Genomic DNA, 17,338 nt, shown 5'->3' with positions numbered 1-17,338 from the left:
GAGCATTGACGACAGATGGAAAGAGGTGTCGTCCTGCTTAGGTTGTTTTGCTGTCCGATTCCGTTTTTCTGTTTCCATCGTGTGGCTAAATTTGCGTGACTGCGTTACCACAGCAGACCATAGGGTCATTCAAGTATCACCACATCTCTTCCTATTTCAGAGGTGTGGGTGTGTGCGTAGTCATGGAAGCCTATGTTCAGTAGGAATTTACTGATATACCACAGATGAAGTCAGAATTACGGCTGAAACCTATCTTCCCGATACGGTGCAACTGGAACGGGTACAGGAACAACTTCACCTTCACCTTCTTCACCTTTCCCTTCCCCTTCTCCTCTTTCTGTTTCCCTTCTTTTCCCCTTTTCTTCTTTCTTTCCCCTACATTGGGTGCAGTCAGGATTGATCGGTTAGACGGGAGAACTTGCAGTCTTATACCCATCAGACAGTGTAAGACCTCACACCTTGAAGCGCACATGACGAAACTTGCCCATGCGAAGACGTGAACCATGGGAATGGAGAGAGGGTGGAGATACTGCCTCATTCCATCCCTCGTGTAACACTCCTCCCAAAGTGGATGGTGGTTCTCCAAGTTCCAATTACCACCACATCTTGATGCTAGTGCGATACGGTCACGTGTGATAGAGGATGTACGGCATTTGGAAAACGCAGTTGGGTGGCCAGGCCTGCCTGTATACTGTGCTTCAAGCGACCAGGCATTTGACAAAGGCGGGATTCGCAACAATCGTGTGTCGTGATGGCCATTTTAACGAATGAAGGCACTTGAGGGGATATTCTGTTTGTTAACCTCACTACCAGTGCACGTGATGTGGTGACTTCGAATCTGGATAGCGTTGAGCGAAGACGTGCGTCGCAGTCCATGGACGACTACATCACTGGTGACATGACTGGCAAACCAAAGGGTTAAACACGTGATTTGACGGTAGTTAGTGATGTGCTTTGTTTGGGATAGAGAACGCAGAGGATAGCGCATGGGATAGGGAAAAGCGGATTCTTTTTGATGAGGCAAGAGGGCCTATGTTGTGTGCTCCTCCAAGTCGTCTTCGGATCCTCCTTAACTGACTTCTTCAAAGAAGTGTTTGAGTGGAGAACTGAGAACTGCCCAAATGCAATGAGCGGAGTGCGCGAGACGGAGTGGTGTGTACCCGATGCAGGAAGTCTACCAGTCCTGTCATCCAATTTAGGCTTATTTCGACGGACCTTTATGTCGTAGGAATGTTGCTGACCACCGTGGAGACTGCCATGTTTGGTGTGCCAATGTGGCCTGCTGCCACGACCCGACAAATTAATGTTTGCCCAAAAGTACAAATGGTCGGAATGCGAATGCCCAATGTACAAGGTGGCATCGGAGGCAGAAGTCGAGAAACTCGACTTCACTATCCCAAATTTCAAGACAGCTTGCTGACTTTTGGCCAAAATGAGTGGACATTCATGCTCACTTGACACGACAAACGGCCACTGTCAACCTCCAACGCACATTAATGAGGAAGACCTCAAACATATCCTGGCAGTAACAAATGTTGGAAGGGAGTAAATTGAGTAGCCGCAACGATGACAGGGAAAGGAGGTACCACTGGGTGTATTTTCAGTGTTTATTTATCCACTGCGAAAGAATCGCTGCGCTGTGCTGCACTGCACTGTGTCAACTCCAAAATGATGAACGAGGCTGCGAATGGTGGATTGATGAATGCAACATCTGGTGGCAGCTTCATTCACGCACACCATCCATCAACTGGTGACAGACGCTGTCACCAGTCGTTCGTGCATTGAGCAAAGGAAGACGAATGACTCTTCACGCAAATCTTGTCTTCCATTGAGAGGAGGAGAAGATTGAGTGGAGAGTGATGTGCAGCTGTCTACACTTTAATGGAGGGAAAATATCACAGGTGGAAAGGGGGTGTGGTATGACACATGGAGTGGTGGGTGGGGCAAAGCAGTAAGGAAGGGTTGCCCAAAGAGAGGAGGTGTTTGCTGATCCAAACCGGAGGCCAGATGTCGCCAGAGGAGAGACGAGTCAATTCAATTGGTCTGTGGGTTGTCAATCAACACAGACAGTGCTTCAACGTCATCTGTAATGTGGAGACAACGGGAGGGTCGATTAGTGCTAATGTCAGAGAGGTCTATGCCTCCACCTCATTAACTTGTTGTTTCTTTTCGGGAACAATGAGTTAAACGTGCTGTGGTAGATGGTATGCCAATGCTGGTGGTTGGAATATGTATGTGGACTGGAATTGGTTGCATTGGATTGTAACACGTGAGTGATGTGACTGGAGTCACCCGACAAACCAACTGTCTGCCTAACAAGTCTCTACCTGAGAAACCTCCCTAATTATCCATCACCGTCTGCAAATCTGCCTGTCAGCTTGCCTCGCTAGTCACCAATGCATGAGACAATACTCTTGACAACTAACATGGAATTGCCTCAGATGTAGGGGACTAAGCCATCCGTCCCACCTTTACTACCTCCACTGTCTGATAAGTATTGCCGCCTGATTGCTCTAGAATGTGATGCTACACATCTCCGCCATTTACAACTTCCAATATCACTATTTCGTTCGGCTTTTGGGATTGGTGGATCGCATTACTGCTTCACACACTGCTATCGGCGACGCCCGTTCCACGCACCATCACCATCGAGACAGTCATTGTGGAGATTTCCCAAACCCAATGTCCACCTCAGCTTTCGCATCCACACCTTCTCGTAAAACGACTACCTTGATGGAACACACGCATTGGTGTTGGCGTATCAGGGGAGCGGGCAGTTGTGATACAGTGCAAGTCATTCAGCGAGGCCTACCTTGAGGAAGATTGAATAGGTCGCCTTGCTTGCGAAGAAACTCGTATCGCATGGTTGCGTGGAGATTGAAGACCTGCATAGTGTTGAGGTATGACCTACAACAAGTACACAAGTCAATACCCTCTGAGTACTCCACTCCTTCACTCACTGTCAACTACATGAAGTATCTGTCACATTGGCCCATTTCGATGTCCTCCACTAGGAGCAATACTAAACAAAGTTCCCTCGTGCGTGTACCGAATATCGTTGACACACATCCGCCTCTCTGTTTCAGGTCTGTCTCTCCAGTTTCTCATGCAGAATGCTGATCGGAATTCTGCAAAAGCGTGATAGCTCAAAGCACTGTGCAGGTGGATAAGAGGTCATGGTGCAGTCCTCCTTGGCTTAAAACTACTGTAACCGAAGTGAGGTGTGAATGACGCATTGGAGGGATGCTCTAGAATGTGGCGAGGAAGCGAAAGTGGTAAATGTGCATCAGCGCTTGTGCTTGCACTGTATGTCGCGATTCAGTTGGTGGAGAAGGACGCATCTGCTGTCAATGTCCACTTGACCTTATGTTTGTGATTTTGTCCCACCATTCCTCCCACGTAGCGCAAACAAGGTGGCCAAAGTTCGTCTCTCTCGAGAGGTCACGCTACACTGCTGTCCTAACGCCTGAATTATTGGCACGTCCCTACCTGACATCGGTGTGTCAGCCTCTTTCACGGCGATTTCACCTTTATCAACTTGGCATGATAATGTCATCAAATATCAACAAGCCTGCCCCACATTGGTTTGACAGATTAGGAGACAAGGTTGGTGTAAGAACTCACCTTATTTGGTCAGTGATGGCATGGTCGATCTCCGTGTCAGATCTGCAAAGTCGAAAGTAGGCAAGAAGTAGTGTGCATGAACTGGCTAATGCCAATCCACATCGTTGTTGTAAGAATAAATCATCTAAGCAAGCATAAATCAACTGGACAGTACAGGTTGCTAGATCACACTAATCTAATCTGCCCTCCGCCACCGCCACCACCGCCGCCATCGTCACCACCGCCATGACCACCACTACCACTACCACTAGCCCATGGTCACTGGCATGCCATTGGTCAATGCACAAGCCGCATTGTCACGCATCTTACCCAAGTCATCTAACAGTGTGTAAACAGCTGTCCATTAACAGCATAAACTTAACCAAGGCACGGTGTATTAGGGCTAGTTTCGTCAGTCAAACAGTTGCCAAGCCGAATGGACGTCGACACCTACCTCATTTGATCCATCATCTTGGCTCGCGTCTCCTGCACCGACTGGAAGAAGCAGGCATTCCAAAATCGCAGCGAATGCCAAATAGGCTGACTTTTGATGTAGGAGAAGAGGAAGACCTTCTCACCGACCTTCATGGGATCTAGGGATGAACAGTGTGCTCACATTACCTGCTGTACGCATTGGCAGAATATGCAGCACGTGTCAGTGGTGAGACATCGTCAAGGTAGGTGAGGTGGTTGATGCAAAGTGGACTTGCGGCAAATGAACAAATGAATGTGCAGGTGGTTGAATAGGCCTGCTTGCTTAACGAGAATGCAGCTAGTGGTGAGATGAAAAGGGGGGTGTGCAGCTGCAGCTCTTACTGCATCCACACACACTGTGCCCAACAGGACGTGAAGACGGTGAAGTGGTTGTTGAGTGGAGGAGTGGGTGCAAGAGGAGTAAGTGGGAGATACCTTCAATGTGGTAGACGAGGGAGGTGGTGAGAAGTCGTTTAGCGGGAACGAAATCCTCCCACTTGTGACACTCTGTGAGCACGAAGACGACTCGACTCAGCAACGCTCGCAGTCCGTTCTCGTCGAGGCGTCCACCCGAGTACGCACCCTGCGAGGGAGGGGAATGCAGACAGATGGACAGCGAGACAGTCGACCTGACAGATAGGAGGGGAGGTGGGGGATGTTGGGAGGGAGGGATGAGGGCAGAGAGGGAGAGAGGTGGCAGACACTGTGTGATCTCACTTCCACGTCTCTATTGTTCACTGGTTGACTAACGTCCACTGGTCAGCGAACCGTGCCTTTACGTCCTGTTCACGCCACACTTGATTCTTCTTCAAAACTGCTTTGATGGCGGAAAGATGGCTGCAAAGGCGCACGCCCACAGGTTTTTTGGTGAAGCCACCGTGCCAACTGTCAAATGCACAGCGAATCTTGGTCATTTGCATCTGCTCGGTGTGTTGACTGGTTGATTGACCTATTCCATTTCAAAGACCCATTAACTGCGCCTTCGAAACACACGTTCAGGAGTGCCATTATCTTTTCATTTATTCATTCTTCTCTTTGCTTGTGTGCACATTCATTGAGCAGTCTAAATAAGATCACCTCAGTCCTGGTGGTAGTGAGGGAGATTAGTTCTATTCAAACCCAAGAATCTGGAGGAAATCCTGCAGTAGTGAATGCGCTGCCTTCCACCAACTTGTGAAGTTGTGTTGCCATAACAGGAAGGTTTGGTGTTTCTCCAACGCGACCACTAGTCACTCACATCTGCCACCTCTACCAGTTGTGTCATACCAATTCTGTATTTCCTTTCACATGTCCTGATAACGCCCATCATGTCCTTCCTTTTGACCAAGATGACAGTTGTTCGGGAATGTGGTTGCATTGGTGAACCTCGTTAGCACAGATGTCCTCACTCACGGTGCACACTATCCTGATCCCATCACATGCCTCTCGTTCATCTGTTTGTGGTGCCGGTTGTGGATCAGGAGGTCATGGCCTGCACAAGCACAAATCACTGCATCGACTTGCAAGTTCGTGGAGTGGTTTCGCTCACATAGCCCCTCCATAGCCGAGTGTGCATCGCCCCACATCTTACATGGCTCTAGTTCTATCCGCGACACGGTGGACGAAGTCATGGACATACAGTTGCAGTGACGAAGTTGACTCAACATCGCAACATTGGCATGCGGAAACGTTTGTCCCGTGGAGTGACCTGAGCCTAGTCAAATAAATTCACCATCTCCACCACCACGGGCAATAATGAACTCCACAACCTGTCTGAGTACACCACTCTCGTAGCTGAGGAACGGACAGGGAGTGTGGACATGCACTGTGGTGGTTCAAGTTGTCGTCTTATGATTGCAAGACTAGGCGACTCACCTGCAGTTCAACGACCTTGGAGAAGAGCTCGCGACCCTGTGGTGTCTGCAGTAAAGGAAATAACGCATGGGTTAGGCGTGTAAGACCACCTTACCGGTTAAGGCTTCAGAATGATGCCATTTGACCTGTTCGTCACAAGATTAGCGACTGTGGCCATCAGGGTATCATTGGTGTCGCATTTATCACACGAGGTTGGTGGAAATGTGGCAAATCTGGCCAAACGCGATTCTGTTCAGGCAACAGACTTGAAGTGTGCTACCAATCACTGTAAGGTCAAGACCAATCCAGACGCTATGGGTTGGCGGGAGTGGAAGCACCTCGGATTACCAGTGGTCAGTCAGCCAACGCCTACGTGCATGCGCTGTGCCACCACCTCCACCTCCAGCTTATCCCATACTGGTGGGTAATGAAGACCTCCCTGTTGAAGTCAATCCCTCTACCTTTCTGCTCACCTCCTCGATAATTCTGTTGGACAAGTCGCCACCACTCTAGATCACATCAACTGACATTAGTTTGTGACTGACATATCTGTATTTGGGATTCTTCTAGTGTTCCACCAATCTCGTGTATTCGCACTCCTATTGACGGCACAACCGTCACATCGAGTGCGTATTAGTGGTGTAGATAGCAGAGAAGTGGCTGCATCCAAATAGGCCAAGTGGATCACTAGCGTAAACACGTCCTCAATTCGCCCACTAACCGATGGTTGTCCGTCGGGCGCCACGGTGGGCGTGTGAATTGACTAACGTGACTGCACTTCCGCATTTCTCATGTGACGCGCAAGTGTATAGTGGTAGTGGCGTTGGTGGTGGTGGTGACAACCACGCAAAATGTGTCTCAGGATGCCCACACACACACATGCACACACACACCGAACTTGATGGCCATTAAAACTATACCATGGCACAAGTGCCTTTCAAATTTCAACTGCACACCTACGCATTAGGTAAGCACCAACACCTGTCCACTGGGAGCCAGGTAGGTAGGTAGGTAGGTGGACTTGTGCCTAAGGTATGGGGATCTGGCAGAAGTAGAGACTCTCTCCTGATCTGTGCCACATTCGAGGGTAAAGGCGGTCAAACTCACCAGCATGTATCCTTTGAACGCCTCGTTTTTGGCATCCAACTCGATCTCACTAAAAGGAAATCAAAGCCAAAAGTCATCTCCATGACTCCATTCTACTTGACCTTGAAGATGACTCCAGATGGGGAAGGCAGTGAATGAATTAAACAGAGGCGAGAACGCTTAAACTGGGATACGAGATTACATTGCACCTCCAACATCGAATACACTCAGTCAGTCATTTGGAATGTCTGGAAGGCAGGCAGGTGGGTGGATCCTGTCTCTCATCATGCGTGATTATTTCCAACCAAGTGTGTCCACGAGGTTGGCCAAATTGAACGAGGTTAGGAGTGATTGGCAGTTATTAGTTAATCAACTTGTTAGCTTCTAAGCTGTCATTTGGTAGTACGAGACTTGAAAGTGGGGGAGGGGGAATTGTTAGGGTAGAGAACTGTGTGGGTGACTCACTTTCCAGTGACCAGTTCTTGTACGTATTCGGTGATGAAGGGTTTGCCGGATTGTGTGGTTTGTGTTTGCGTGACTGCGTGATTGCGTGATGGCGTGTTTGCCTTTGAGCATTGACGACAGATGGAAAGAGGTGTCGTCCTGCTTAGGTTGTTTTGCTGTCCGATTCCGTTTTTCTGTTTCCATCGTGTGGCTAAATTTGCGTGACTGCGTTACCACAGCAGACCATAGGGTCATTCAAGTATCACCACATCTCTTCCTATTTCAGAGGTGTGGGTGTGTGCGTAGTCATGGAAGCCTATGTTCAGTAGGAATTTACTGATATACCACAGATGAAGTCAGAATTACGGCTGAAACCTATCTTCCCGATACGGTGCAACTGGAACGGGTACAGGAACAACTTCACCTTCACCTTCTTCACCTTTCCCTTCCCCTTCTCCTCTTTCTGTTTCCCTTCTTTTCCCCTTTTCTTCTTTCTTTCCCCTACATTGGGTGCAGTCAGGATTGATCGGTTAGACGGGAGAACTTGCAGTCTTATACCCATCAGACAGTGTAAGACCTCACACCTTGAAGCGCACATGACGAAACTTGCCCATGCGAAGACGTGAACCATGGGAATGGAGAGAGGGTGGAGATACTGCCTCATTCCATCCCTCGTGTAACACTCCTCCCAAAGTGGATGGTGGTTCTCCAAGTTCCAATTACCACCACATCTTGATGCTAGTGCGATACGGTCACGTGTGATAGAGGATGTACGGCATTTGGAAAACGCAGTTGGGTGGCCAGGCCTGCCTGTATACTGTGCTTCAAGCGACCAGGCATTTGACAAAGGCGGGATTCGCAACAATCGTGTGTCGTGATGGCCATTTTAACGAATGAAGGCACTTGAGGGGATATTCTGTTTGTTAACCTCACTACCAGTGCACGTGATGTGGTGACTTCGAATCTGGATAGCGTTGAGCGAAGACGTGCGTCGCAGTCCATGGACGACTACATCACTGGTGACATGACTGGCAAACCAAAGGGTTAAACACGTGATTTGACGGTAGTTAGTGATGTGCTTTGTTTGGGATAGAGAACGCAGAGGATAGCGCATGGGATAGGGAAAAGCGGATTCTTTTTGATGAGGCAAGAGGGCCTATGTTGTGTGCTCCTCCAAGTCGTCTTCGGATCCTCCTTAACTGACTTCTTCAAAGAAGTGTTTGAGTGGAGAACTGAGAACTGCCCAAATGCAATGAGCGGAGTGCGCGAGACGGAGTGGTGTGTACCCGATGCAGGAAGTCTACCAGTCCTGTCATCCAATTTAGGCTTATTTCGACGGACCTTTATGTCGTAGGAATGTTGCTGACCACCGTGGAGACTGCCATGTTTGGTGTGCCAATGTGGCCTGCTGCCACGACCCGACAAATTAATGTTTGCCCAAAAGTACAAATGGTCGGAATGCGAATGCCCAATGTACAAGGTGGCATCGGAGGCAGAAGTCGAGAAACTCGACTTCACTATCCCAAATTTCAAGACAGCTTGCTGACTTTTGGCCAAAATGAGTGGACATTCATGCTCACTTGACACGACAAACGGCCACTGTCAACCTCCAACGCACATTAATGAGGAAGACCTCAAACATATCCTGGCAGTAACAAATGTTGGAAGGGAGTAAATTGAGTAGCCGCAACGATGACAGGGAAAGGAGGTACCACTGGGTGTATTTTCAGTGTTTATTTATCCACTGCGAAAGAATCGCTGCGCTGTGCTGCACTGCACTGTGTCAACTCCAAAATGATGAACGAGGCTGCGAATGGTGGATTGATGAATGCAACATCTGGTGGCAGCTTCATTCACGCACACCATCCATCAACTGGTGACAGACGCTGTCACCAGTCGTTCGTGCATTGAGCAAAGGAAGACGAATGACTCTTCACGCAAATCTTGTCTTCCATTGAGAGGAGGAGAAGATTGAGTGGAGAGTGATGTGCAGCTGTCTACACTTTAATGGAGGGAAAATATCACAGGTGGAAAGGGGGTGTGGTATGACACATGGAGTGGTGGGTGGGGCAAAGCAGTAAGGAAGGGTTGCCCAAAGAGAGGAGGTGTTTGCTGATCCAAACCGGAGGCCAGATGTCGCCAGAGGAGAGACGAGTCAATTCAATTGGTCTGTGGGTTGTCAATCAACACAGACAGTGCTTCAACGTCATCTGTAATGTGGAGACAACGGGAGGGTCGATTAGTGCTAATGTCAGAGAGGTCTATGCCTCCACCTCATTAACTTGTTGTTTCTTTTCGGGAACAATGAGTTAAACGTGCTGTGGTAGATGGTATGCCAATGCTGGTGGTTGGAATATGTATGTGGACTGGAATTGGTTGCATTGGATTGTAACACGTGAGTGATGTGACTGGAGTCACCCGACAAACCAACTGTCTGCCTAACAAGTCTCTACCTGAGAAACCTCCCTAATTATCCATCACCGTCTGCAAATCTGCCTGTCAGCTTGCCTCGCTAGTCACCAATGCATGAGACAATACTCTTGACAACTAACATGGAATTGCCTCAGATGTAGGGGACTAAGCCATCCGTCCCACCTTTACTACCTCCACTGTCTGATAAGTATTGCCGCCTGATTGCTCTAGAATGTGATGCTACACATCTCCGCCATTTACAACTTCCAATATCACTATTTCGTTCGGCTTTTGGGATTGGTGGATCGCATTACTGCTTCACACACTGCTATCGGCGACGCCCGTTCCACGCACCATCACCATCGAGACAGTCATTGTGGAGATTTCCCAAACCCAATGTCCACCTCAGCTTTCGCATCCACACCTTCTCGTAAAACGACTACCTTGATGGAACACACGCATTGGTGTTGGCGTATCAGGGGAGCGGGCAGTTGTGATACAGTGCAAGTCATTCAGCGAGGCCTACCTTGAGGAAGATTGAATAGGTCGCCTTGCTTGCGAAGAAACTCGTATCGCATGGTTGCGTGGAGATTGAAGACCTGCATAGTGTTGAGGTATGACCTACAACAAGTACACAAGTCAATACCCTCTGAGTACTCCACTCCTTCACTCACTGTCAACTACATGAAGTATCTGTCACATTGGCCCATTTCGATGTCCTCCACTAGGAGCAATACTAAACAAAGTTCCCTCGTGCGTGTACCGAATATCGTTGACACACATCCGCCTCTCTGTTTCAGGTCTGTCTCTCCAGTTTCTCATGCAGAATGCTGATCGGAATTCTGCAAAAGCGTGATAGCTCAAAGCACTGTGCAGGTGGATAAGAGGTCATGGTGCAGTCCTCCTTGGCTTAAAACTACTGTAACCGAAGTGAGGTGTGAATGACGCATTGGAGGGATGCTCTAGAATGTGGCGAGGAAGCGAAAGTGGTAAATGTGCATCAGCGCTTGTGCTTGCACTGTATGTCGCGATTCAGTTGGTGGAGAAGGACGCATCTGCTGTCAATGTCCACTTGACCTTATGTTTGTGATTTTGTCCCACCATTCCTCCCACGTAGCGCAAACAAGGTGGCCAAAGTTCGTCTCTCTCGAGAGGTCACGCTACACTGCTGTCCTAACGCCTGAATTATTGGCACGTCCCTACCTGACATCGGTGTGTCAGCCTCTTTCACGGCGATTTCACCTTTATCAACTTGGCATGATAATGTCATCAAATATCAACAAGCCTGCCCCACATTGGTTTGACAGATTAGGAGACAAGGTTGGTGTAAGAACTCACCTTATTTGGTCAGTGATGGCATGGTCGATCTCCGTGTCAGATCTGCAAAGTCGAAAGTAGGCAAGAAGTAGTGTGCATGAACTGGCTAATGCCAATCCACATCGTTGTTGTAAGAATAAATCATCTAAGCAAGCATAAATCAACTGGACAGTACAGGTTGCTAGATCACACTAATCTAATCTGCCCTCCGCCACCGCCACCACCGCCGCCATCGTCACCACCGCCATGACCACCACTACCACTACCACTAGCCCATGGTCACTGGCATGCCATTGGTCAATGCACAAGCCGCATTGTCACGCATCTTACCCAAGTCATCTAACAGTGTGTAAACAGCTGTCCATTAACAGCATAAACTTAACCAAGGCACGGTGTATTAGGGCTAGTTTCGTCAGTCAAACAGTTGCCAAGCCGAATGGACGTCGACACCTACCTCATTTGATCCATCATCTTGGCTCGCGTCTCCTGCACCGACTGGAAGAAGCAGGCATTCCAAAATCGCAGCGAATGCCAAATAGGCTGACTTTTGATGTAGGAGAAGAGGAAGACCTTCTCACCGACCTTCATGGGATCTAGGGATGAACAGTGTGCTCACATTACCTGCTGTACGCATTGGCAGAATATGCAGCACGTGTCAGTGGTGAGACATCGTCAAGGTAGGTGAGGTGGTTGATGCAAAGTGGACTTGCGGCAAATGAACAAATGAATGTGCAGGTGGTTGAATAGGCCTGCTTGCTTAACGAGAATGCAGCTAGTGGTGAGATGAAAAGGGGGGTGTGCAGCTGCAGCTCTTACTGCATCCACACACACTGTGCCCAACAGGACGTGAAGACGGTGAAGTGGTTGTTGAGTGGAGGAGTGGGTGCAAGAGGAGTAAGTGGGAGATACCTTCAATGTGGTAGACGAGGGAGGTGGTGAGAAGTCGTTTAGCGGGAACGAAATCCTCCCACTTGTGACACTCTGTGAGCACGAAGACGACTCGACTCAGCAACGCTCGCAGTCCGTTCTCGTCGAGGCGTCCACCCGAGTACGCACCCTGCGAGGGAGGGGAATGCAGACAGATGGACAGCGAGACAGTCGACCTGACAGATAGGAGGGGAGGTGGGGGATGTTGGGAGGGAGGGATGAGGGCAGAGAGGGAGAGAGGTGGCAGACACTGTGTGATCTCACTTCCACGTCTCTATTGTTCACTGGTTGACTAACGTCCACTGGTCAGCGAACCGTGCCTTTACGTCCTGTTCACGCCACACTTGATTCTTCTTCAAAACTGCTTTGATGGCGGAAAGATGGCTGCAAAGGCGCACGCCCACAGGTTTTTTGGTGAAGCCACCGTGCCAACTGTCAAATGCACAGCGAATCTTGGTCATTTGCATCTGCTCGGTGTGTTGACTGGTTGATTGACCTATTCCATTTCAAAGACCCATTAACTGCGCCTTCGAAACACACGTTCAGGAGTGCCATTATCTTTTCATTTATTCATTCTTCTCTTTGCTTGTGTGCACATTCATTGAGCAGTCTAAATAAGATCACCTCAGTCCTGGTGGTAGTGAGGGAGATTAGTTCTATTCAAACCCAAGAATCTGGAGGAAATCCTGCAGTAGTGAATGCGCTGCCTTCCACCAACTTGTGAAGTTGTGTTGCCATAACAGGAAGGTTTGGTGTTTCTCCAACGCGACCACTAGTCACTCACATCTGCCACCTCTACCAGTTGTGTCATACCAATTCTGTATTTCCTTTCACATGTCCTGATAACGCCCATCATGTCCTTCCTTTTGACCAAGATGACAGTTGTTCGGGAATGTGGTTGCATTGGTGAACCTCGTTAGCACAGATGTCCTCACTCACGGTGCACACTATCCTGATCCCATCACATGCCTCTCGTTCATCTGTTTGTGGTGCCGGTTGTGGATCAGGAGGTCATGGCCTGCACAAGCACAAATCACTGCATCGACTTGCAAGTTCGTGGAGTGGTTTCGCTCACATAGCCCCTCCATAGCCGAGTGTGCATCGCCCCACATCTTACATGGCTCTAGTTCTATCCGCGACACGGTGGACGAAGTCATGGACATACAGTTGCAGTGACGAAGTTGACTCAACATCGCAACATTGGCATGCGGAAACGTTTGTCCCGTGGAGTGACCTGAGCCTAGTCAAATAAATTCACCATCTCCACCACCACGGGCAATAATGAACTCCACAACCTGTCTGAGTACACCACTCTCGTAGCTGAGGAACGGACAGGGAGTGTGGACATGCACTGTGGTGGTTCAAGTTGTCGTCTTATGATTGCAAGACTAGGCGACTCACCTGCAGTTCAACGACCTTGGAGAAGAGCTCGCGACCCTGTGGTGTCTGCAGTAAAGGAAATAACGCATGGGTTAGGCGTGTAAGACCACCTTACCGGTTAAGGCTTCAGAATGATGCCATTTGACCTGTTCGTCACAAGATTAGCGACTGTGGCCATCAGGGTATCATTGGTGTCGCATTTATCACACGAGGTTGGTGGAAATGTGGCAAATCTGGCCAAACGCGATTCTGTTCAGGCAACAGACTTGAAGTGTGCTACCAATCACTGTAAGGTCAAGACCAATCCAGACGCTATGGGTTGGCGGGAGTGGAAGCACCTCGGATTACCAGTGGTCAGTCAGCCAACGCCTACGTGCATGCGCTGTGCCACCACCTCCACCTCCAGCTTATCCCATACTGGTGGGTAATGAAGACCTCCCTGTTGAAGTCAATCCCTCTACCTTTCTGCTCACCTCCTCGATAATTCTGTTGGACAAGTCGCCACCACTCTAGATCACATCAACTGACATTAGTTTGTGACTGACATATCTGTATTTGGGATTCTTCTAGTGTTCCACCAATCTCGTGTATTCGCACTCCTATTGACGGCACAACCGTCACATCGAGTGCGTATTAGTGGTGTAGATAGCAGAGAAGTGGCTGCATCCAAATAGGCCAAGTGGATCACTAGCGTAAACACGTCCTCAATTCGCCCACTAACCGATGGTTGTCCGTCGGGCGCCACGGTGGGCGTGTGAATTGACTAACGTGACTGCACTTCCGCATTTCTCATGTGACGCGCAAGTGTATAGTGGTAGTGGCGTTGGTGGTGGTGGTGACAACCACGCAAAATGTGTCTCAGGATGCCCACACACACACATGCACACACACACCGAACTTGATGGCCATTAAAACTATACCATGGCACAAGTGCCTTTCAAATTTCAACTGCACACCTACGCATTAGGTAAGCACCAACACCTGTCCACTGGGAGCCAGGTAGGTAGGTAGGTAGGTGGACTTGTGCCTAAGGTATGGGGATCTGGCAGAAGTAGAGACTCTCTCCTGATCTGTGCCACATTCGAGGGTAAAGGCGGTCAAACTCACCAGCATGTATCCTTTGAACGCCTCGTTTTTGGCATCCAACTCGATCTCACTAAAAGGAAATCAAAGCCAAAAGTCATCTCCATGACTCCATTCTACTTGACCTTGAAGATGACTCCAGATGGGGAAGGCAGTGAATGAATTAAACAGAGGCGAGAACGCTTAAACTGGGATACGAGATTACATTGCACCTCCAACATCGAATACACTCAGTCAGTCATTTGGAATGTCTGGAAGGCAGGCAGGTGGGTGGATCCTGTCTCTCATCATGCGTGATTATTTCCAACCAAGTGTGTCCACGAGGTTGGCCAAATTGAACGAGGTTAGGAGTGATTGGCAGTTATTAGTTAATCAACTTGTTAGCTTCTAAGCTGTCATTTGGTAGTACGAGACTTGAAAGTGGGGGAGGGGGAATTGTTAGGGTAGAGAACTGTGTGGGTGACTCACTTTCCAGTGACCAGTTCTTGTACGTATTCGGTGATGAAGGGTTTGAGTGAATCGTCAGACGTGCCAACTTTCCCTTTCGAACCCACATTATGTGAGGTGGGAGGATAACCCTCTGTTCGCCTTCCCTCCTCTTCTCCTTCCTCCTCCACCTCCTCCCTCTCCTCCTCCTCCTCCTCGTCCTCATCTTCATCCTCATCCTCCTCATCCGTGAAATCGTGTCTCTCAGAGCCGTAATTCCCGTGCCAATCGTCTGTGCTGGCACCGCTTCTGCCTTTCCCAGTCTCCATCATTACCTCGTCCTCCCTCCCCCTCTTCTTCTCCTCCTCATCCTCGTACCCATAATCATGGGCATTCTCATCCACCTCATTCTCTTCCTTTACCTCCGTCACCTCACTCTCCATTCCTTCCTCCCCATCCTCCTCCTCCTCCTCCTCCTCCAACCTCCCCTCTTCCCGCTCCACGTACGAGGGTTGACACGACAACGGTGTGTCATCGGTCGCCTGCTTCGACGGTGTCGTGTCATCTGGCTCCGTCACGTAGTAAGTGCTCACTTCTTGTGGTCTGCTCTCAACAGTCTGTGTATCGTGCAGCTCCGATCCCCCGTGTGATGTGTCTTGCCAGTAATTGTGAGACTGAGATTCCTGCCGTCGATAAGGCTCAGTCTCCTTCACTGACTCATAGTCGTGACTGACATCAATGTCTTCGGCAATCATATCATCCACCGCGGACACAATCTGCTGGCATTGTAGACGGGTGAGGTAGCCAATCTCCTCTGACAGCGGTGGAGCAACTGCACTCTTCAACGGCTCGTCAACCTCCTCGTAGAGGACTGATGTGGTGATTGAGTGCAGCACTGAAGATGGCTGCTTGGCGCTCACCTCCTCCGTCAACGACACCTTCCTTGCACTTTCAATCAGCAGTGACTGGGAACCACACCCAGACACAGACACAGAGCCAGACACAGATTCAGACGCAGATCCGGAACGAGATCGAGGTGGTGGTGGTCTGGGAGGACGAAATCCCGGAGTCGTATTCTGACGCATGATAGAAACTGCAGTCTCCTTCCTACTTGTGCCCATGTCCACAGACCCTCCCTTGTTGAAGGGATTCTCGTGACGTCTTTCTTCAGCACTTTCACCACTTGACAGTTGACAAGCTTGTGATGCAAACCGTGAATCGGTTTGCCACGCACTCACTTCACCTGGATTAGCTCTCGCGCCTCCACATGGAGGCTCACTGAATGACTCCCTGCCTTGTGAAACCACCTCCCTTGTTGGCTGCGTAGCCTCCTGTTCTGTTGACATTCTCGCCCTGTTATGCTCTACATCAGATCGTCCGAAATTATCCACACCGAATCTGTGCTGAGATGCTCGATTTGGTGGATGTGATTTTGGTGACTCCTGTGTCTCCCGCTCACGAATGCTGTATCCTCCTCGTGGGTGATATTCATAGCTTGTTGTATGCGGTGGTTGGTTGGTGTGACCTGAGAAGTCATGCAAACTGCGTGTGCCATTGGAAATGTCGGTGGGAGTGGAGATAGAATGTGGGTTGTAGTAGTCTGCCGACCATGCTCCCGACTGCTCACTTCGGTTGCCTTGGCATGCTTCTTCTTCTTCTTCTTGCAGCTGTTGTTGTTGTTGTTGTTGCTGCTGCTGCTGCTGCTGGCGCTGTTGCGTTTGTTGGGAAGGGGGTGAATAGGAATCCTCCTGATTCTGTGATGTCTGAGCTGGCACCCTAGTGGGGTCATCGGGAGGTTGGTTGGATGGCTTGGATTGAAATGTGGTGCCGAGTACACTCTGGCCAATCTTATCGATGGAGGAGTACTTCTTGATCGTGTCCAGCTTGTTGGCCAAGTCGACTTTGTGGCTGAAGTCGGAGACAATGCTCTCTGTCTTCGCGTTGATGGACTCGAACAGACGACTTGGTGCAGCAAAAATGCTGCCCCCACCGTCTCTGCCTCCTCCTCCACCTGCACTACCGCTGCTGGTGGTACCGCCTCTGTTGCCACTGCTCTTGTCAGTGGAGATGTTGCGGAAGAAGTTGCCGAAATTCATGTCTGCACAGACCAGGCACTGGAGGTGGGATTTACTGAAAAGTAAAATTGGCGTTGAGGCAAGGAGATGGCTGCCTCAACCAATGGGACTGAGGAGGAAGCACAGGTCGATGAGAGAGGAGTACATGAGCAGACAACGCGAGCAGTTGATTGGACACATTGGAAGGACGCATTGCAATCTCCTCACGTCGTCTGCGCAATATCATTGGCTGGAGGGTGGTGGGGCACGATGGGGAGAAATTTACCATCTTGTTTCCC

The 17,338-nt window shown here is 49.5% G+C and overlaps 1 protein-coding gene across 1 annotated transcript; it reads right to left on the bottom strand. All coding sequences in view use genetic code 11, as the record gives it.

The window, feature by feature from the left end:
* Positions 1-760: 760 nt before the first annotated feature.
* EGR_09894 (hypothetical protein) lies at positions 761-17,081 on the bottom strand (the record flags this gene model as incomplete). Its single annotated transcript, XM_024499143.1, has 18 exons — positions 761-1,008; positions 2,813-2,907; positions 3,625-3,666; positions 3,794-3,871; positions 4,058-4,196; positions 4,513-4,660; positions 5,932-5,976; positions 6,892-7,066; positions 7,462-7,562; positions 8,369-8,574; positions 10,379-10,473; positions 11,191-11,232; positions 11,360-11,437; positions 11,624-11,762; positions 12,079-12,226; positions 13,498-13,542; positions 14,458-14,632; positions 15,028-17,081. The coding sequence occupies 18 exons, from the start codon at positions 17,079-17,081 to the stop codon at positions 761-763; spliced, it is 4,053 nt and encodes a 1,350-aa protein (XP_024346457.1).
* Between the last annotated feature and the right edge of the window lie 257 nt (positions 17,082-17,338).

This window comes from Echinococcus granulosus, assembly GCF_000524195.1.
Source record: "Echinococcus granulosus chromosome Unknown EG_S00173, whole genome shotgun sequence".
In the NCBI taxonomy this organism is placed as follows: domain Eukaryota; kingdom Metazoa; phylum Platyhelminthes; class Cestoda; order Cyclophyllidea; family Taeniidae; genus Echinococcus; species Echinococcus granulosus.
Note: the sequence above shows the minus strand (reverse complement) of the source record. Positions and strands in the feature narration are given on the sequence as shown.